Source organism: Electrona antarctica (assembly GCF_951216825.1).
Source record: "Electrona antarctica genome assembly, chromosome: 4".
Classification (NCBI taxonomy): Eukaryota; Metazoa; Chordata; class Actinopteri; order Myctophiformes; family Myctophidae; genus Electrona; species Electrona antarctica.
The window spans coordinates 37,720,604-37,740,082 of record NC_136809.1 but is presented as its reverse complement, the minus strand read 5'-3'; the positions used below and the strand labels follow the sequence as shown (position 1 = coordinate 37,740,082).

The 19,479-nt window shown below is 44.2% G+C and overlaps 1 protein-coding gene across 1 annotated transcript; it reads left to right on the top strand.

Annotated features, from left to right (window-relative positions):
- The first annotated feature begins 2,524 nt into the window (after positions 1 to 2,524).
- On the top strand, positions 2,525 to 15,511 carry palb2 (partner and localizer of BRCA2). Its single transcript, XM_079498414.1, has 13 exons — positions 2,525 to 2,840; positions 3,135 to 3,194; positions 3,594 to 3,795; positions 4,558 to 6,102; positions 6,739 to 7,844; positions 8,123 to 8,341; positions 8,763 to 8,918; positions 9,993 to 10,075; positions 11,543 to 11,695; positions 12,264 to 12,380; positions 12,969 to 13,056; positions 13,337 to 13,548; positions 14,209 to 15,511. Exons 1-13 carry the CDS (start codon positions 2,787 to 2,789, stop codon positions 14,456 to 14,458), a joined length of 4,245 nt encoding a protein of 1,414 aa, XP_079354540.1. The 5' UTR covers positions 2,525 to 2,786; the 3' UTR covers positions 14,459 to 15,511.
- The last annotated feature ends 3,968 nt before the right edge of the window (positions 15,512 to 19,479 follow it).

The following is a 19,479-nucleotide window of genomic DNA, read 5'->3' as shown; positions in this document are numbered from 1 at the left end:
TAAAATGTGGAGCCTGACAGCAACAATATATACTTAAGAATGTATGGATTTGGGGAGCATGAAGGCCACACACACTACCTCAGCTTCAGTTGTCCCAGGAGCAGCTAGAAGATCTCAAAAGTTAAAGTATTCGGTGTACTTGTTGTACTTGCCGACGAGTACAGAACACACACATATATGGGTGTGTTCTGTACGCGAGACCATATATGGTCTCGCGACCATATATGGCCACACACACACACACACACACACCAAACTATTGGTGATTGCACTGTTGAGAGAGGCTGGGTGCAGAGACTGTAGCTCTCTTGGGTAACCGGAACACTCAACCGCCCCCAAATCATGCTCGCCCCATTCTCACTCACCCAGTTAGAGCGGAATTCTCACCCCCAGCGGCGGACCACTCACCCCGCTTGGTGAGAACAGACTACAGCCCCTAACAGTAAGTTAGGAAGTCAAAATCCCTGTCCTTAGTCTCGGTACGCCCGAGACATCAAACATTGCCAAGTAGGTTCTGGTGGCCAGAGATACGTGGTGGGTCTGACCGTTCCGAGGTCACTGGATTTGACCCAGGCCAAGCCCGTTTTGTGGCGACCGTTCTTATATTCCTCTGTTGCATCACATGAATCTAGGACAAATAGCTATTTAGATCGTTTCTAAAGCTTATAGTTCATAGTTCACTGGATGATGATATGTCACACTACAGAGTGTAAATTAGGCTTCTACCTGGCTCAGGTCTAAAAGACAAGTCCTACAAAGCTCTGGACCAGCTATGGACCAGACCTACATAAGTCCTACTACACCCCTGACACCCTGTTTGTAGCCTATATATATGTATGTACTGTATGTGAGTTGTTGATGTTGTTTTTTAATACTTAATACTTGTAATGCAATGAAGTGACTATTTTGACATTAAAAGGAATATTATTCATACCACTTGGAAGTTTTTTCTTGGTGTGGGTGGGGGTCCCACGGGTACACATGGGGGCCAGGTCAGGATAGTAGGGGTTTGATGGGAGGTAGCAACTTGGCCTGAAAAAAACAGAAGACCACAAGGGGAGGTAATGTAATTTGCTCTTGTTGTGCTGCAGATAGTGTTTGTATTTGTTGATGACATGTATTATCTATATCTATAAATGCACCATGTATCTGTACGTCTGTCTGTACATTCGTACGTGTGACATGTGTACGGCTGTAATGTACGTAACTCGAGAACCGTTCGCCCCACCGACTTCAAATTCGACAAACGTTCATTCCACACCCCCACAGGGAGTGCACTGCCCACTGCCCGGTGTGCCCGAGTCGGTCGGACCCACGGTTGTCCAAAACCGCCACAAAAGGCCTCTGGGCTCTGGACAGGGCCCCTGCCCATTCTCCATATAGGCCTACTGTATGTATGGAGCTGGCCTGTTCTGATATTACAACACTCCATATTTGGGCATGCCTGACACAGAACTCCATACATAGGAATAAAGGGACACAGAGAGACAGATACATAAATAGTGATGATAATACAATACAAAGTACTGTGACAAATTCTGACAATATAATAATACAAAACACAGAAATAGCTCATATAGGCCTACAAGCTCACAATTCTAACATTTTTGAAAGTATAAAATGGGGTTAACTGATTTAAACCAGGAAAAGACAACACTTATAGTCGCATATCCTCCAGGTGCCTCAGGGTCATTGCAGAGAGAACCCGGGTCCACCCCCCGCCCCTTGGCCCCTTCTCACACACGTAGCCGCCTATGTATTTTGTCCTTTTTTTAACCCATTTTCTGCAGCATTAAGTTGCTTTGCCGCCACCTACTGGAGACACTTTAAAGAGAACCGAACAGACCCTCGTCGCTCAACAGACCATGGCCTGCATCCCTCTCTCTCTCGTCTCTATTTAATATTAAAAAATAAATAAACTACCTCATCATCTCATTTCACTCTTTTATTTACCTTCATGTAAACGCTCTGCGTTTCTCTCAGAGTCAGTGTTGTGATCAAACAAGTGAAAATAATTATGTCTGTGTTCAAAGTTGGAACCCTACTTAAATCACAGTTAACATTAACAAACATATAACAATGAATCTAAATTAATACTTAAGAGCTTATTGTATGTCTTTAACGTACCCACAGGCACAGCCTACGTCGGAACAAAAGCCTGCACCCCTGGCCCAGTGCCCCTGACTGAGAATCACATACGGCCTTAGCCCCTCCCGGGACCCCAGTGCTCAACCGGGGTTCCAAGAGGGGCTAATACGGCCAGGTACATGCATCATAAATAAACAGCTCTTGTAAACAAGTGTAATGCTTAATTGGGTCGTCCACTCACAGTTAACAGTCTTTGTATTGAGTTTGTGCTTCAAATGTACTGTAATTCTGCAAACTGTTAATACATATTTCAATCAATCAAAAAAAGCTCCTACTCCTTCGATCGATCGTGTTTTCGGTATTCTACTCCTCACGTCTGGCAGAGAAGTGAAGTCGCGGGAGTTTGCAGCTCAATCAAACGTCGCATCATCGAACGGTCAAAACATTAAACTTGTATGGACTGTGGACAGACAGACAGATCACCCGGCTACTGTACTTATTTATTATATCTTCCCCGAGGGAACACTTCATATTACAGTTGGATAAGGTTAACCTGTAATAAATATAGAGATCATGCTGCTTGAGGTGGTATTTTTGTCCATCGTGTAAACTTTAGAAGATATCACAGCCATATGATTCTAGTGCTAGTGTTGTGATATGCAACCATAACGTGTGTTTGTGTATTTGACGTGAGGAGGATGCAGAACAATCTGAGAACACTGCCCTCAGTGCCCTGTGATGACAAGGAGAAGGTGGGTGTTACTGTTGTTTTATTTGATAACAGGAAGAGTGGCCACTAAGGAAGAGCACTTATATATGAGTCCAAAATGTTAAAGTTGTGTAAAAAAAAAAAAAAAAAAAAAAGGTAAAGTATACATGATTGAAGTTGAACATTTGACGATTAAGGTACAGTATTTCTACAATAGCTACAAAACCTGTTTATCCATATAATTGTTGGCATAAACAAGTAAAAAAAAAACAGTAGTACTGTGTACTGTACTGACATGTATGTTGTCAATTGTTGTTGTGCAATTACACCATTACAGCTGCGCAGGAAGCTGGCACTGCTGCAGAGAGAGTACTCCAGAACTGTGCAGAGACTAAAGGTAAAGTGTGTGTGTGTGTGTGTGTGTGTGTGTGTGTGTGTGTGTGTGTGTGAATATAATATAATAATAATCTCGTCATTGTCGGGCAGAAACCATCTCCATATTCTAACTTATTGTGGGTTTTTTTTGTAAATGAATTAGACTAAAACATCACACAAAAGTAGCAGATCTACAAGGTAGAAAATTAACAGTTTTAAAAGTTTGTTCCATTTGTGTGGAGCATAATAAATGTCTTTTCTTTTTCACTATTCATACATGGACTGTTATATCTAATGTGTGTCTGTGAGAGTGTTGAATGTCCATTCATTTGTTTTTTAAATGCTCTGTTCCAAGTGTTTGTCCAGATGTCAACAACATTTTATCCAACATTGTTGATTGTTCTCTGTCTCTCCCACACAGCGTGCAGAGCGTAGCGAGGCCCTGAGGAAGCATGTACCGAGCAGCAGGACCACAGAACAGAGCCTCGGGGACCAGTGTGACCCGACGGGAGCACCGGGGTCATCATTGTGTCCCAAGCCCGTCGTCTCACACTCTGTTTTGGTGGAGGCGCCCTGCGAGACAGTCCCCCCGCGCACACCTCAAGGACAAGGACTCACTGGAGGTACTTTCACACGTTGCAGGGGGGCCGCCAAAACTTTGTGTGATGGGATCTTTTTCCTTTTTTTTCATTAACCACTTGAACCCTAGCCTGGAACTCACCTATGCTTTTTATGGCATAGGCATAGGCAGCTCCCGGCAGGATCCGCCGGGAGAAACTATGCGCAGCTGCGCGACATGAGACTAATTACTTAGAGCGACAGAGAGAGAGGAGTGTGTGTGTGTACATGTGTGCGTATGTGTGTCAATTTAACAACGGTGCAGACGATCAGAAATCAGCAGAGAGTGAGCGATGTTTGCGCTACTCTGTGCCGAATTGAAGTGGACTCGAACCCAGACTTTTTTTTTCTCCCTGGAAATAAAAACGTCTGGGTTTCCGAAGCTACTTGAACCCTAGCATCCCTATTCTGAGGGGAACATTAGCCGAAAATAGCAGATCTACAAGCTCCCAACACCTTGCTATTTTTGGCAAAGAGGTTTGGTGTAGGGGGGAAAAGAGGAGATCAAGTACATGTTTTGGAGGGTTTAAGTGGTTAACCGTTTGAAATTACACATTAACATGAATCCAATACAAAGCTACACAATGATAGTGATGTCAAATTAAGTCAATTAAGCTAAGTTTAATCTGCAACACAATTTTTACATGTAGTGGGGGTCCCTGCTTCCTCTCTATCTCAGCTATGTTTGCCTATAATGACATGCCCAAAATAGGGACACCAGCTTGAAAGTGCTTAATTGAATTTGTGCCATCGTGTTCTCTCTTTAGGTCCCGTGGAGTCTCAGAACGACCACACCATCTCAGGGGTGAACTTCCCTCTCCTGTCTGACTCTGATGCCGTGTTCCCTCTGACCCCTGACCCCGGTGGCGTGGACCCAGCGGCCAGGGGCGGTTACAGGTCGAGCCCCGCCCTGCGCCTCAGGTCTCGCAGCAGCCGCCTGCGCTGGGAGAAAAGATGGAGGGAGGACAACAGTGAGGACGGACTGGATCCGAGTGGAAAGACACCTGGAGGGACATCTGGGGATGGAGAAGAGGACAGAGGGAGGAGGACAGGAGAAGAGGCAGAAGTGGTGAATTCAGATTCAGAGTCTGAGTCGCCATCGCTTTTGCTCACACACTGGAACATAGCCGGACGCTGCGGGGAGGCGGAGAGGGAGCAGAGGGAAACGGGCACCGCGTCAGGGGGGGGAAAGGAAAGGAACAGCAGAGGGAGGGACGGCCCCTCTCCACTGGTCACACACTGGAGCCCAGCCACACATGTAGAAGATGAAGATGAAGAAAGTCAGAGCGGCTTGGGGGGAAAAGAGAGAATGGGAGCGGGGGGAGGAGGAAGGATTGGGGGGATGTTGTCCAGAGAAGGAGAGAGGAAGAATGTCGTGGTGCAGGAGGAGAACAGAGGTAAAGGTATCGACCATAACGAAGGAGAGAAAAAAACGGAGGAGGATGAGCGGACGAATAGCATCACTGTCCTGGGGAAAAGCTGTGAAGAGAGGAGCTGTGGAGAGGAGGTGGGAGGAGGAGAGGAGGGGGAGCAGCAGCGGGGTCTCCTCCTGGACTCCTGCACTCTAGTGGAGGGTCTGCTGTTCCCGGTGGAGTACTACGTCCGGACCACCAGGCACATGTCGTCTTCTCGCAGACATTCCGATCTGCAGGCCAACATACACTACCAGCTGAGCCCCGGGCGCCGGCCCCGGGGCAGAGGGCCGGGCAGAGGACGGGGCAGAGGACGGGCCAAACTCGTGTACAGCCAGCCAGATGGTCTGACCGCATCGCCCGCATCTTTAGATGACCGATCATCGCAGCTGGAATCTGCGGTTAACAGACGGAGCTCCAGTGATGCGAGTGTAAGTCAAACTTCAGCCGGTTCCTCATCGTCCGGTGTCCAGCGCACCGCCGGTCCCACCAGAGGTAGAGGGAAGAGAAGAGGGCGGGGTAGAGGCAGAGGCAAGCGGCCAAGCTTTGGGCGCTCCGTCAGCCTGGATGCTGCTACCTGTCTGCCTGAGCAGCACCTCCTCCCACGAGTCCCACCACCATCCAGCCCATCTCTCCTCCCTCCTCCCACCCAGCCTACCTACTCTGCAGTCGACGGACAGGAGGAGTGCCACCTCCTCGTCTCCCAAGCAGCCCTGGTGGTTCCGTGTCGGTCCCAGTCTCCTCCGGTCACCCTGTGCCCAGCTGGCCAGCCTCCCTGCCGGGTTGACGAGCCCACGAGGCAGGGCCCTGCTGCCTCTGGACATGTGGAGGAGAAAGTCTATCCAATCTTCACAAAGAGTCGTCCTGCGAATGAGCAAACCCCACAGCAGCTCAATAGAGGTGCGATTATTGTGTGTGTGTGTGTGTGTGTGTGTGCGTGTGCGCGCGTGCGTGCGTCCTTCCGTCCGTAGGCCTGCATGCGCGTGCATTTTAGCGCGTGCGTGCGTCCGTCCGTCCGCAGGCCCGCATGCGCGTGCATTTTAGCGCGTGCGTGCGTCCGTCTGTCCGTAGGCCCGCATGCGTGTGCATTTTAGCTCAAGACCCAAAAGAAAAATTTTATGTTTGCCCGGGGACGCAAACTAGTGAAAATAGCAGATCTATGAGCTCACGTGTTCTGTACTTAACCTTTTTTTATGAATTTTTTTCAACATTTTGTTTGATTTTATTCATGAAATAAAAAAGTATTTTTAAATGTAGGAAATGAAGAAAAGGAGATATGTACTCGTTTGGGAAACAGTGGGATAGTGGGGCAGGGTCCTATCCTGCTGCAGGATAGGATTCCATTATATCACAGGCACTGTAACAGTTGCACTATTCACAACATTACCTGTTGTTTTTCTTTTTGACTTGTTTTACAGTCATTTGTTGACGACTAGGGTCCATGCCATTTACTCTCATTTTGCAGTTGTAAGTTACCTCTGGATAAGAGTGTCTGTTAAATGCCTAAAATATCTATATATTTTTTCTTTTGTGTAGCGAGCTGGTGGTCTCTGCTCCTGCCTCTCCAACACTCTGTGCCTCCTCCTCTCTCCCCGTTTCTCCCTCTGGGCCCGGGGCTCCGAGGTCTGGAGAACTTTGACCTCCAGCAGGACTTCCACCTCCCCGACGAGCAGTTCGCCTCCCTCAAGCTGCACAAGCTGCGGCAGGTAGCGTCCACCGAAGCCTTCTCCTCGCCATCCTACAACACCCGCAACGGCGGGCGACGCTACTACGGCGGCTGTACCGATCAACCGACGCCTTTCACCCTCCCACTGAGCCCCACCCCCCCGGTCACAGCAGACCCCTCCCATCCCGGCGATGGAAGACGCCGGTCGACACAGCGGCGGTCTGTGGTGGACCTCCAAAGCTCGCCCTCGTCCTCCCCTACACTTCATTGTACAGACCACCACCAGGCAGCAGCAGCAAATCTGTCAAACGTTGTGGTGGTGGGAGATTCTTCTGATGGCTCAGCAGCAGAACTTCCTAGAGGGATCCAGTCTTTGCTCATCTCACCGGGGGAAGTGAAGGATGGTCCTTCCTGCGGGGCCGTCCCTACAGAGGAACACAGGTCCTCTACAAAGCACGAAACACAAGACAGAAGTCCACCTAACAGAAGACACTCCCGTTGTGAACAGCCTCCTCCACAACAACAGGGATGCTGTGAAAACCCTTCCCAGACATGGAAAGACTCTGACCTTCCAAAGGACGAGGAGGCTCCTGAACCTGACCATCTGAACTTGAGCCGTCTCACCAAATACACTTACTCTTCTCAGTGTCTGACAATAGACGGGTTAGGAGGCGATTCTCCCACACTACATGCACATGATCATCCCGTTGAATGTGCACCACCTGGCCACCACCACCACACACCATCCCAGCTCCTACTGAGCCCCTCTCTAGCCTCCCTTCCTTGGGGAAGGAGTCTCCCCAGCCTTCCCTCCTCCACAACCCGGGCGCGCTTCCCTCCAACACCTCTCTCCTCCCCCGGTCCCTCTTTAAATCACTTCCCTGACACTCCTCTGTCACCCCAACGCAGCCCCTCCTCTCCTGGCTGCACACCTGTCCAGCAGGAAAAAACATCTATCAGGAGACCACAAGGGGAGGTGAATATAAATGAAGCCATCAAAAGGCAGTGTCATTCATTTCCGCCGTTTCTCTTTTTTCGCCTTTGTACATTATAGTGATCGTATTTGTTGATTACATGTATTATTTTGTACATTTTGTATGCTGATGTATGTTGATGAATTGAATACATAGGACCACAATTGAATCAAGACCCCAGAACGTTTTTGGTATTATCCTTTTAGCCTTAATGTCTTGACTACTGTAACACGTGCTGGTTACATTTCTGACTAATAATCTATTCAATCAATCAATCAAGGTCCATGTGTCGTTTCACCTGCCGGCGGCCACCAATCAGTGCCAGAGGATTGTGGCGTCTCCTAGCAGCCCACCTGTGCCTAGTAGCCAACCACAGGGCAGTATGGGAACGGTCCATCTGGTCACCTCGGACGGGGGGGCAGTCGGACACAGACAGGACGACAAGAGGAGCCAGGGATCGTCGGAGCACCACGTCATGACGTGCATACACACATTGAAGGTGACAAAATATCCTTACAGGATATATACTGACAAAGCAGCTTTTTTGTTTTATTATTAAAATGTGTACTGCAAAAAGGCTCGTTAACTACTAAGCGCCAGGAAAACATGCTGTTGGAAATCGTCTCTTTCGGGTGGAAACCTCATATCTCCAAAACTGTTTCAGGATTCAAATTCAAAAATGGCAAAAGTAGCAAGCTTGAAACGCGTCGCAAAATCGAGCTGGTTTATCTGTTACTTCTGATGCTTTTGTGTGACGTTGAGTATGATCGAGTAGGGCGTTCATTTACAAGAAAGGAAATGAAACCTTAAAACGTGGATATAAGAGGTTTATTGCCGACAGCGACAAAATTATACTTGGGTTATATGTTCAACAAAATGGATCCATATCAGGTTGTGTTGTGTATTATCTCTCTGTGCAGAGCCCTGCAGGGGGTCCCTTGGTCGATGCGTGCTGTGTGTGGAGACCCCCAGGAGAGGAGGAGTGTGTTGCGGTGGCAGGGAAGTGGGCGGTGTGCGTGTGGGAGAAGACCTCTACAGCTGACTGGAACTTAATCAACACCTGGACATTTTGTGAGGTTTGTGTGTGCGTGAGACTTCAGATCAGCAGTAAATTAATGAGTAGAGAGGTCTGGGAATCAGAAGGTCGAAGATCACCACTAGCTGGACTCCCTGTTCCACCCCAGTCCAAATGTCCCTGAGCAACACAATTAACCACTTTAACTCTGACATCCATCCCTGTTTTGGGCATTTGTCATTATTGTCGGGCAAACGTTTTAATAAAGATGTCACAGTCTAAACAGTTTCAACTCGTGATTTCTTTCTACGTCCGTGATTAGACATGGTAACGCCCCGCCTGCCTCTGATTGGCCTACCGACACTGCCCGTCTTGCCTGTCCTCCGAGATGCAAGGGTACTCCGTGGTGGAAATAATACAAGTACAAGAGAATGGCAACACGCGACAGTAACTTGTAACTTTAATTTTTGTAGAAGAGGCAAACCAATATTGTTTGTACCGTTTGCTTTGATTTAATAATTGATTGAACAACTATGATTTGATTTGGCTGTCTAATAGTACTACTAATACTAAAAAGATAAAGATCAAGGGAAAAGAGACCTTTTTACAGTACAATAATGTTTCAAGTTTACACATGTAGATGTATGCAAATAAACAGGCCAGCGGCATAAACAATATTAGTTTGCCTCTTCTACAAAAAATAAAAGTTACTGTCGCGCGTGCCAAGCTGTCATTCTCTTGTATTATTTATTTCCCACCACGGAGTAACCTCGTAGCCTCGGTCCCATCCCATGCTTACTTATCTGTGAAAAGAAAACCTTGCGGCAGACTATCCAGCATGTAACCTCGCCTCACCCAGGCTTTCCACCACCTCAGAGGCAGGCGGGGCGTTACTATGTCTAATCACGGACGTAGAAAGAAATCACACTGTTTCAACCCCTGGTGGAACCTGAAACGGAACTTCCTCTGCAGGATAAAAAAAGGTCTCTACACTGGGGGGTGTGCCTGAGTGAGTGAGTGAGTGAGGTAGAGATTGACAGAGATACAATCTGCCGTATTTACGCACATGTACACGCATGTTTATCCAGAGCCTCAAGAGGCATCGGTGTGATTTTTCGTGTCTTGTTTTGTACAGCCAGTGATCAACGTGTTTGCTGTGTCTGATGCAGCAGGGCTGCTCTGTGTGGCTCTGGGTCAGCTGGAGATCAGAGAAGTCAGGTGAGAAGGAATACTACATTTTACCATTCATGCAGTTATAGCATATATATATATATATATATATATATATATCATTCTTTTTTTTATAGACTCTTTATCCAGAGCGACTTGACTTATAAGTAAACAAGGTAATTCATACATGGATTGTATAGAAGTGCCTCAAGAAACTACTAGGAGAATACGAGGTAAACAATTAACCTGTAGCATGTCTAAACAACATGCTATCGAAATATAATTCTGTACATTGGAACTATAGGATACCAGGTAAACGATGAACCTAGCATGTGTCTAGGGGCTGCCTTCACGAGGACGTCGCGGGCTGTTCCCCGCCTAAGTTTTGTGAACGATATAAAACTTACTGCGTCTACATTGCGGTTATGTTAATTATGTACGACGTCCACTCGAGACCGGTAAACTGCTTCGTTTTCAAGATAAAGATGCAGTACACATGGCTGGCCTGCAGATGGCCACAAAAAAAAAAAAAAGCTTATTCTAAAGGCTATATGAAAGCGTTGGTATTTCACACAGGTGTTGCCAAATAACTAATTATCTTGATCAGATGCGCATATGCGTCATCAATTTAATGAGCAGAGCAGTGCTGCTTCTCTCTCTGAGTCTGCACACACTGACTGACCAGCTAAAGTGTATGCCTACTAAACCATAATATATGACAAACCTTGGATTAATTCTTCTGAAAACAGCAGCAAGCACAAAGTAAGGGGCTGCCTTCACGAGGACGTCGCGGGCTGTTCCCCGCCTAAGTTTTGTGAACGATATAAAACTTTACTGCGTCTACATTGCGGTTATGTTAATTATGTACGACGTCCACTCGAGACCGGTAAACTGCTTCGTTTTCAAGATAAAGATGCAGTACACATGGCTGGCCTGTAGATAGCCACAAAAAAAAGAAAAAGCTTATCCTCTCTCGTGCATGCCTGCTCAATCTCAACAACGGTTTGCATGCGTGCGGGCTGCAGATCGGCTATTTTTGGAGAAGAGATTTATAGACATTATGTGCAAATATAAAATAGCTGTGATACTTATATGTAAGTGGTTATGGTGAAATAAACCATTAACACTGGTTAGTTTGGAGGGGCGAGGGGACTATGACATCACCGTTTCAGCAAATTAGGCGGCATTCGCTGTACACACGGAGACGTGAAAGTCGCGTCTCCAAACTTTCCCACTCTGGAAGGTAGTTTCAAAATTAGCCGTTAAAGTCCCCCAAAACGCCGTCTCCGTGTGACAAAGAGGGTAGATCGGCTAATTACTTGCCCCAGAAACACCGAATACGTCCTCGTCTGTACAGGCCCTAAACAACATGCTATTGAAATAACATTCTGGAACTATAGGATACCAGGTAATTAAAGTCTAAACATCATGTAATCTAAATCACATTCTAGATGTCATACTCACACACATACACATTTTAACAGTGGGATTGTGCGTGCGTGTGTGTGTGTGCAGGATGCTGTCATGCTCCGGCCTCTCCCAGACGCTGTTGTGCAACGGTGTGGTCCACAGTGTTGTGGGCGTGGCTAATTCCAGAGTGGTTAGCTCCTCCCCCTCCGCCACGGGTTCCACGCTGAAGCTGTTTCACTTGTCGGAGGATGGCAGCAGGTACAGAGACACACTGGTACCTGCACCATGTTCTACCACTACCAGTTGTGTGTGTTTACTGTTTAGTGCTTGTAAATTTCACTTAAAACTACATTTCTATCTCGACCAATTAAAGACACCAAAGTGGAGCATATCACTCCAGTTCTTAAATCCTTACACTGGCTTTCAAAATACTACTGTTGGTCTATAAAGCTTTGAATGGTTTAGCCAAAATACATTTCTGATGTACGATATCATGAACCATCTGCGTTCTGTCCCAGTGGTGTGTATGCACCACATATCTGGAACAAACTCAGAGAAAACTGCAGGTTATTTCTTTTAAAACACAACTGAAGACCTTTCTGTTTGCCACTGCCTTTGATTGAGTTACTTTTCTTTCTTTTCTTTTTTCTTTCTCTTCTGCACTGTAAATGTATCTGTATCTTTCTTTACGTCTTTTGCATCCTAATGTCATTGTATAATTGTGTTTCCTTTGCTTGATGTTCTGTGTAAAGCACATCAAATTGCCTGCCACATTGTTGTTGAAATGTGCTCTGCAAATAAAACGACCTTGCCGTGCCTTCCTCAGTGCACCAGCCTCTCAGCCTCTTGCCGCCCCTGGTGTGTGTGTTGGGACCCTGGCTACGGTGGACGGACTTTCAGACGCTCTGATTGGCTCGGCCGAAGGGGGGAATCTTTTCCTCTGGTAAGCGAGGTGAAAAAGATAGCATGTACCGGTATGTGCATCTCGGACAGTCTGGCCTCTTTAGCTGCTATCGATGGCTAGGAAATCAGTCAAAGTAAAAACGATTGATTGATTGATTGATTCCACGCAAGTCAGGAACAATGTAAATCAGGAATGATGCAAGTTGGGAATGCATGCCCCACCCGGTTATGCAATGCCTGTTGTCAGAGTACCTACCACAGAACTACATAAGCACAACTCAAACTAACTGAAATAATGATATCAGCAAAATAATTCTTCCAAACCAAAACGGCAACATAATAAATATATGTTTAATTATGAAATATTACGAAACAATAAACAACACTCCGGTTTGTGTATGTTTGGGTTAATTATCTTGCTCCAGGACACTTCAACCTTCATGTTCTGTGTGTGTGTGTGTGTGTGTGTGTGTGTGTGTGTGTGTGTGTGTGTGTGTGTGTGTGTGTGTGTGTGTGTGTGTGTGTGTGTGTGTGTGTGTGTGTGTGTGTGTGTGTGTGTGTGTGTGTGTGTGTGTGTGTGTGTGTGTGTGTGTGTGTGTGTGTGTGTGTGTGTTCGTTCTCGTCACAGGAACCTGCATAGCGGTCAGCTGTTACGGCAGATTTCTCTGGGAGAGACTCTGTCACACACAGTCTGTCTTAATGGCTACTCCCACTCAGTAAGTGTGGTAAATGGTAAATTGTGCATTTACAGAGATTGTGCATTACATTCACCCATTCACACACACATTTATACACCGATGGCGTCAGAAACCATGTCTCTGCGCTCCTGGGATTTTTAGTTGATTTTATTAGTGTGTGTGAGATTCAAGTTATCTACAAATGATGTCATCATATTTCCTCTTCCCTTTCTCTTATAGAATTAACAAAAACGATGGAGATAGCACAAAACCTAATTTCACTTTGTGTGTGTGTGTGTGTGTGTGTGTGTGCACATAGGGGGTGTTATTTGTCTTGTTGCAGCACCAATTGCTGAACTCGATGGAGGTGTCAGGCAGAGAGGGAGGGGGTGTGCTATTTGCATTGGATGAGGATGAGGAGGAGAGGGGGAAGAAGAAGACTGTGCTGTTTTCTGTGGTTGCTGTGAACCCCCTCACCGGAAAATCACTGCTAGCCACACAGCTGTACCAACCTGAGGCATGGTCTGGGAGGTGAGACTTGGTTTAGCGCGTGTGTGTGTGTGTGCGTGCGTGTGTGTGTGTGTGTGTGTGTGTGTGTGTGCTGTATACTGGGTAGGCTACCCGTAAAAATGAAGGATTATGAAACAATACAATCCCAATTTTTCAAGTATCCACGTCCAGTATTTTGTGAAGCTTTTAACTTTCCGTTGTCATGGAATAAATGTATGAGAGATTACTATTCATTACATTTCTTAATTTACAAGTACCAAAGTCACTTCCACTATTCTTGGAGTTTCTTTATTTTTGGAACACAGTTCTTATGACCATAGATATATATATAAGAAAGCTAGATGGCTCACCCGCGCTCTGGCCAATGGAGAGCGACGTTGCTACGTGGCGGCCATCTTACCTCGGGGCTACATAACATTGTGTCTATGGGGCATGTACTTTTAAATAACCACAACTTGCTCAATTTTCAACCGATTTTCAAAAGGTTTGGTTTGTTATAAACGTCAGAGACGTCCGCATACTTATATGCTTTTATACGACGTTCATATAAAATCAAGCAGATAAGCGTCCTGAATTATAGCCACGTTGATTACTTCTCTTCTTTTTTTTTTAACATTATGGAAAACAAAACGATAAGAACCAGAATCGACTGTTGCCGTCTCTTCTTCTTGTCCCGTGCAGGCTGTGCGAGGCAGACATCATGGGCTCTGGCGTGGTGGGTCTGAGCCAGAACGGCCGTGTGTGTGTGTGGGAGCTGGGTGGGGGTCCCAGGAGCAGCAGGCACCCGGTCTGGGCTCCTGAGGGGGAAGGCTGGCAGCTGGCTCGTTGGGGACGGCAGGACACGCTTCTCACCGGACACCACAACGGAGACCTCACTCTGAACCGATACGCTGCCAACCCCACCCCTACAACAAACCATCAGTCAGACTAAATGTAATGCCTACCGTTCAGGCTTGTCAGTGTGGGGGAGGGTCCCCCAGTTCAAATATTATGATTATTTTGGGGTGGGTCACACCCTGAAAAGGACCACTAACCACTTGAACCCTGGCATCCCTATTCTCAGGGGAAACATTTGCCGAAAATAGTGACAATGTTTGGTTAAAACATTTGAGTGAAAAAAAAGATTTGGTCGTATGGAGCATGACCCAGGTCAAGTTTGCCAAGTATAGAGGTTAAGTAAGTGATTTTATGTTCCGTTATGTTAAAAGAGCTCTATTCTCATAGTAATCATTACTATAGTGTTCAGCAACAGGAGTCAACATGTCTCTGCCCCTTATTCCATGTATCCAAACAGGATAGAACACTCATACAGGATACAGATTAAACAAGTGCAATTGGAAGTGATGACACAAAGAAATAAGTACAAAAAATTGAAGCTGATGAATGGGTTGATTGGCTGAAAATTGGCAACTCGCCAGTATTTTCCGTTTAGGACTGGGAAACCCCTGTTACTGAACCACCACTATATAGCAATGATTACTGTCAAATATATAAAATATAAAGCTTTAACTTTTAAACAAAACTTTGTTTTAACTTGAAAAAAGTATCACTTACATTACCTTTAATAGCTAACGCAGTGTTTCTCCATGACTATGACTCACGTTTTGTCTCTGTCGGGTGGAAACCTCATATGTCCAAAACTGTTACTTTTCAGGATTCAAATTCAATAATAGCAAAAGTAGCAGATCTATAAGCTCGAGCTTGTTAGAATATGGACATAAGAGGTTTCTGTATTACCTCTGCATGATTGTGAGTGGACACTGCAATGCTTGTGTTCCAGTGTTGACCAGTGTTGTGAACCATGTACTCATGTACTGAACCTTTCTTTGCAATAATGCATTCGTGACTGTTTTTTGTTTGTTTTTTTTGTTTTTTTGGGGGGGGTTAAATGCTGCTATTTGACTGTAATATACCGTTTCTGTACTTAAATTCTTGTGGTTGTTATTGATATTTAAAAACGAAACAAAAACAGATGACTACTGTTCAGGGAATCTTAAATGTTGTGTGTATATATATATATATATATATATATATATATATATATATATATAAAAAAGAACTCAATATTAAATGTTTGTACATTCTGTGAAGTTGTATTTTTCTATTAGCTTCTGGGGTTAAAAATAGGTGTAAAACAAGCGACATGTTTACAGTTAAGATTGAAAATAGTAAATACATAAACAAAATTATAGTAAGGCTCTCAGGCTCCAAAGTGAGTTATAAAGCGACAGAAATTATGTAAAACCATTCAGTATTTTAGATGCAACAAAACCGTGTTTAACTTCCCATTTCCCAACATGGATCGCTAAATTGCACATTGAATGACATGGGAAGCTAAAGCATTTATTTTTACATAAATATTTAATTAAAACAAAATGAAAATATTAGTATAAAATGCTTGGCAAGCTACTGACTAGCTAAGAGCTTACAGTAGTTCTGAATGACACATTACTGGTGTTCTAATTTATGGTACTGAATACTGATGTGTGCTACAGGACCTGTAATGACTGACTGTGTCCTGTAGAAGTGTAGAAGGAGCCAAATGCTCAGTTTCTGAGATTTTTGTCAACTTGAGTATGAGATGGTATCCCAATATCTCTGCTGTCTAGCAGAAACAAGCTATGTGACTACTACACATTGTCAGATATATCTGGCAATGTATAAAATGACAATGTATAGAATCACCATACCACCAGAGATACTGTGTCCTTTATCCAAATAAAAATAAATACAAGTGGAGTTATGGATGTTTGTGACCATTAATGTGGAGATTCTAATCAATGATGGACAAAATAACTCTACCAGTTGGAGTTAGGTATAAGTTTGATAGTTTGAGGATCCAAAGACTTAATAATAGGTTTAGTCAAAGGTGTACAATAGTGCCAGTGGTGGAAAGTAACTAATTACATTTACTTAAGTACTGTACTTAGTTACAATTTTGAGGTATTTGTACGTAGTTACTTTGGAGATATTGATTATTATTACATTAACTACTTCAGCCCTATATATATTTCCCATTTTTGAAAATAGCAGTGGATCTACAAGCTCACAATGCATTGCATCACGACGCATGTGAGCTTGTAGCTCTGCTATTTTCAAAAGATTTGTATACATTTGAAAACTTGAAATGGGACATTCTGCATACTGAGTACTTTTACTTTTTGTACTTTTACTACATTTTTATAATTTGGAACATTTTGAATTCTGGACTTTTACTTGTAATGGAGTATTTCTATATTGCAGTATTAATACTTTTACTTTAGTAGAAAATGTGAGCACTTTTTCCACCACTGAATAGTGCTGAATAGCAAGTTTAGACGTTCAGCCCAGCCAGAGTCTTTAGCCATTTTCAGAATCCAGAATGGAACTTTGAAGGCATTGCTCAAGGCATGCTCAAACCCTGTAAATATTTAGCCTGATATGGTTTATGGAGACTTGTGTTGATATATTTAGTTCTGTAAGTGTAAGAGTACAAACTGGGCTCTCAGTACCCTGTGTCCGCTTTGCTGGTATACTTGATGAATCTAACATACTCGAACTAACAGGTAAATAATTGATATGGTGGTGGACTGGTGCTAGTAAACTATGAACAATTCCTTTTCAACCTGCTGCAGTTTTATCATCTGGACCTGCACAAACCACATTAACACATCTTCCCTCTCTGGAATTAATCTGCATACAATTGACTGACTTACAAGCCTCAAGTCTGAATGACAAAATAATATACATCCGCTATCATTTGTCCACACCAGACCTAGCCAGCAAAATTGCATTACAAATGTTCTATTAACTTCAACATTACTTCCATGAGAAATGTGCCTAAACAAACAACCAGTTTATTTACATTGTTCAAACTCAACTATTTTATTTGAAAGCGATTAAAACATCTTTACAAAACAGGCCTTGGAAGTGCACTGTGCAAGCAAATTATTTTTTTCCTAGGTGGAGTGGGAAAAACTTGCAGGTCACTGGTTTCTCAGCAGTTTCTTTATCAGTTGCTTTGCATAGCGGATTCGTCTGACCAGCTCCTCGCTGCAGCCACACTCCTTCAGCAGGGAGAGTTTGAACGTGCGGAAGACTTGTCCGTTATCACTGTAGGTAACAGTGGCCGTCCGCAGGCAGAAGATCAGCTTGGTGTGGTCCTGGAAGAGATGTAGTAAAGAAAGATCAGTGTTTGGACCCCCATCTGAAGATGTTTTGTGCCAGTGACAAAAGTTTGTATACCGGTAGGTAGGTTTTGCTCAATTAAAAGTAACACTTGTTTTGTTTATCATTTTCTGTTCTGTTGAAAGGTGGCCTAAGTGCTAAAATAATTCTCCCTAAACATTACTCTATGGATGTAGAGAAGTTTACTAACCCGGAAGAAGTTAATCTGGACTGCACGATTAGAGAGCTGCAGCACCATGGCTCTCGTGGTCCTGAGCCAGTGGACGAGGTAGGGCAGCTGCCACGGCAGACGAACCAACACGTCCGTGCCATGATGCGCCATGTTGGCACCGGCCCTGCTAAGGTGCATGCTCATGTAGCTACGGTAGTATTTGAGGCAAAGGATCTGCAAGTGGAGAGAAGAGGCAAAAGACAACCAACAAGACAGAGAAGCGAAAAAGATTGTCATTAAAAGTAGAGTTGTTCTATACTTCTGCGGTTTATTAAGAGAAGCTGTTAATGCCACCATTTATTATTTCTCAACTTCAGTATTTAAATAATGCTTCTGTGAAAAAAACAATAAACAAAGTTTATTGTTGTTCTGATACCGATACCAGTATTGGAAAAGCTGCCGATACTGCCTAAAATGCTGGTATCAGTATTGGCCAAATGGCCAGTATGCCAGTCTATGCCATTTCATGTCTTACTACATTTTAGAGAATACCTAGTATGGGTGTAATATTTACTGTATTTATTCTCTATTTTGAGTTTACAGGAAGTAATTAAAAATCAAATTTTACCTGGGATGGTCATTTGATGAAGATTTATTATTATGTATTATTATTAATTAATAGAAATATAGTAATCGATTTTTATTTTGGTCACTTTTACACCATGTAACGATTAATCACATGGTGATATGTCATTTATAGTAATCAATAATTTTGAGAACCAGTGGTTTAAAAGTAGAGTTGAGGAGGTCAGAGATAACCGCTGACCTTCTTGTGGAGTGTGTCAGGGTAGGAGCGTACAGTGACAAAGGACTTGGCGCCCTTCTTGTCAATGTACTGCAGGCTGTCTCCGTCCGCGAACATCATCAAACGGGTGTTGTCCTTGAAGAGCACACCCACGCTGTTGTCACACAGCTGGTAGACTGGAACAAACATCAAATCACTCTTTTGAAAATTACACAATCCATACTGCTATTAATCGCTCAAGACAAATTACACACTAAACTAAAAGCAAGGAACAAATGCCACATGGCAACCGTACATAGTAATTGCATGTTATTTATTGCAGCACTGTAGTGTAGCCCCCAAACATTTAGATTTTCTTTAGTTTTTGTCACATTCCTGAGACAATAATTTGATGACCAGTGGAGACTAAATTGACCAATTGATCTCTGCTGGTCTCACTTTACCTACTAAATCATGGAGCGTGCACGAAAAAGTTCAAGAATTTCAGCCACTTCTTTACCCCTATAAACATGTGATGTTTACATGTGTTACAGGTTTAAATCCCAAGACCATCTGGGCAAGTAGTTGTTCTGATATTGATATACCGGTATCAGAAAAGGTGGCAATACTGGTGAGTATGCCAGTCTATGCCATTCCCATGATGATACATTCACAGTAATCAATTATTTTGTAATTTGAATGCTTCAGTTGACGTTACACTACTGTTTTATTTTATTTTATTTATTTATTTTATTCCTAGATCAGTGGTTCTCAAACCTGTGAGGGTCCATTTGGAACCCCCTCAAGGAACCCTGAGAGTCCTTGGACACCATGCACTTACTTGTCTGCT

Excerpts from the sequence above, each read along its gene's own strand:
- palb2 (XM_079498414.1), top strand. The coding sequence starts at position 2,787 with ATGCAGAACAATCTGAGAACACTGCCCTCAGTGCCCTGTGATGACAAG. Across the intron at positions 3,195-3,593 it reads GAACTGTGCAGAGACTAAAG|CGTGCAGAGCGTAGCGAGGC; the intron begins GTAAAGTGTGTG and ends TCTCCCACACAG. Across the intron at positions 7,845-8,122 it reads TCAGGAGACCACAAGGGGAG|GTCCATGTGTCGTTTCACCT; the intron begins GTGAATATAAAT and ends CAATCAATCAAG.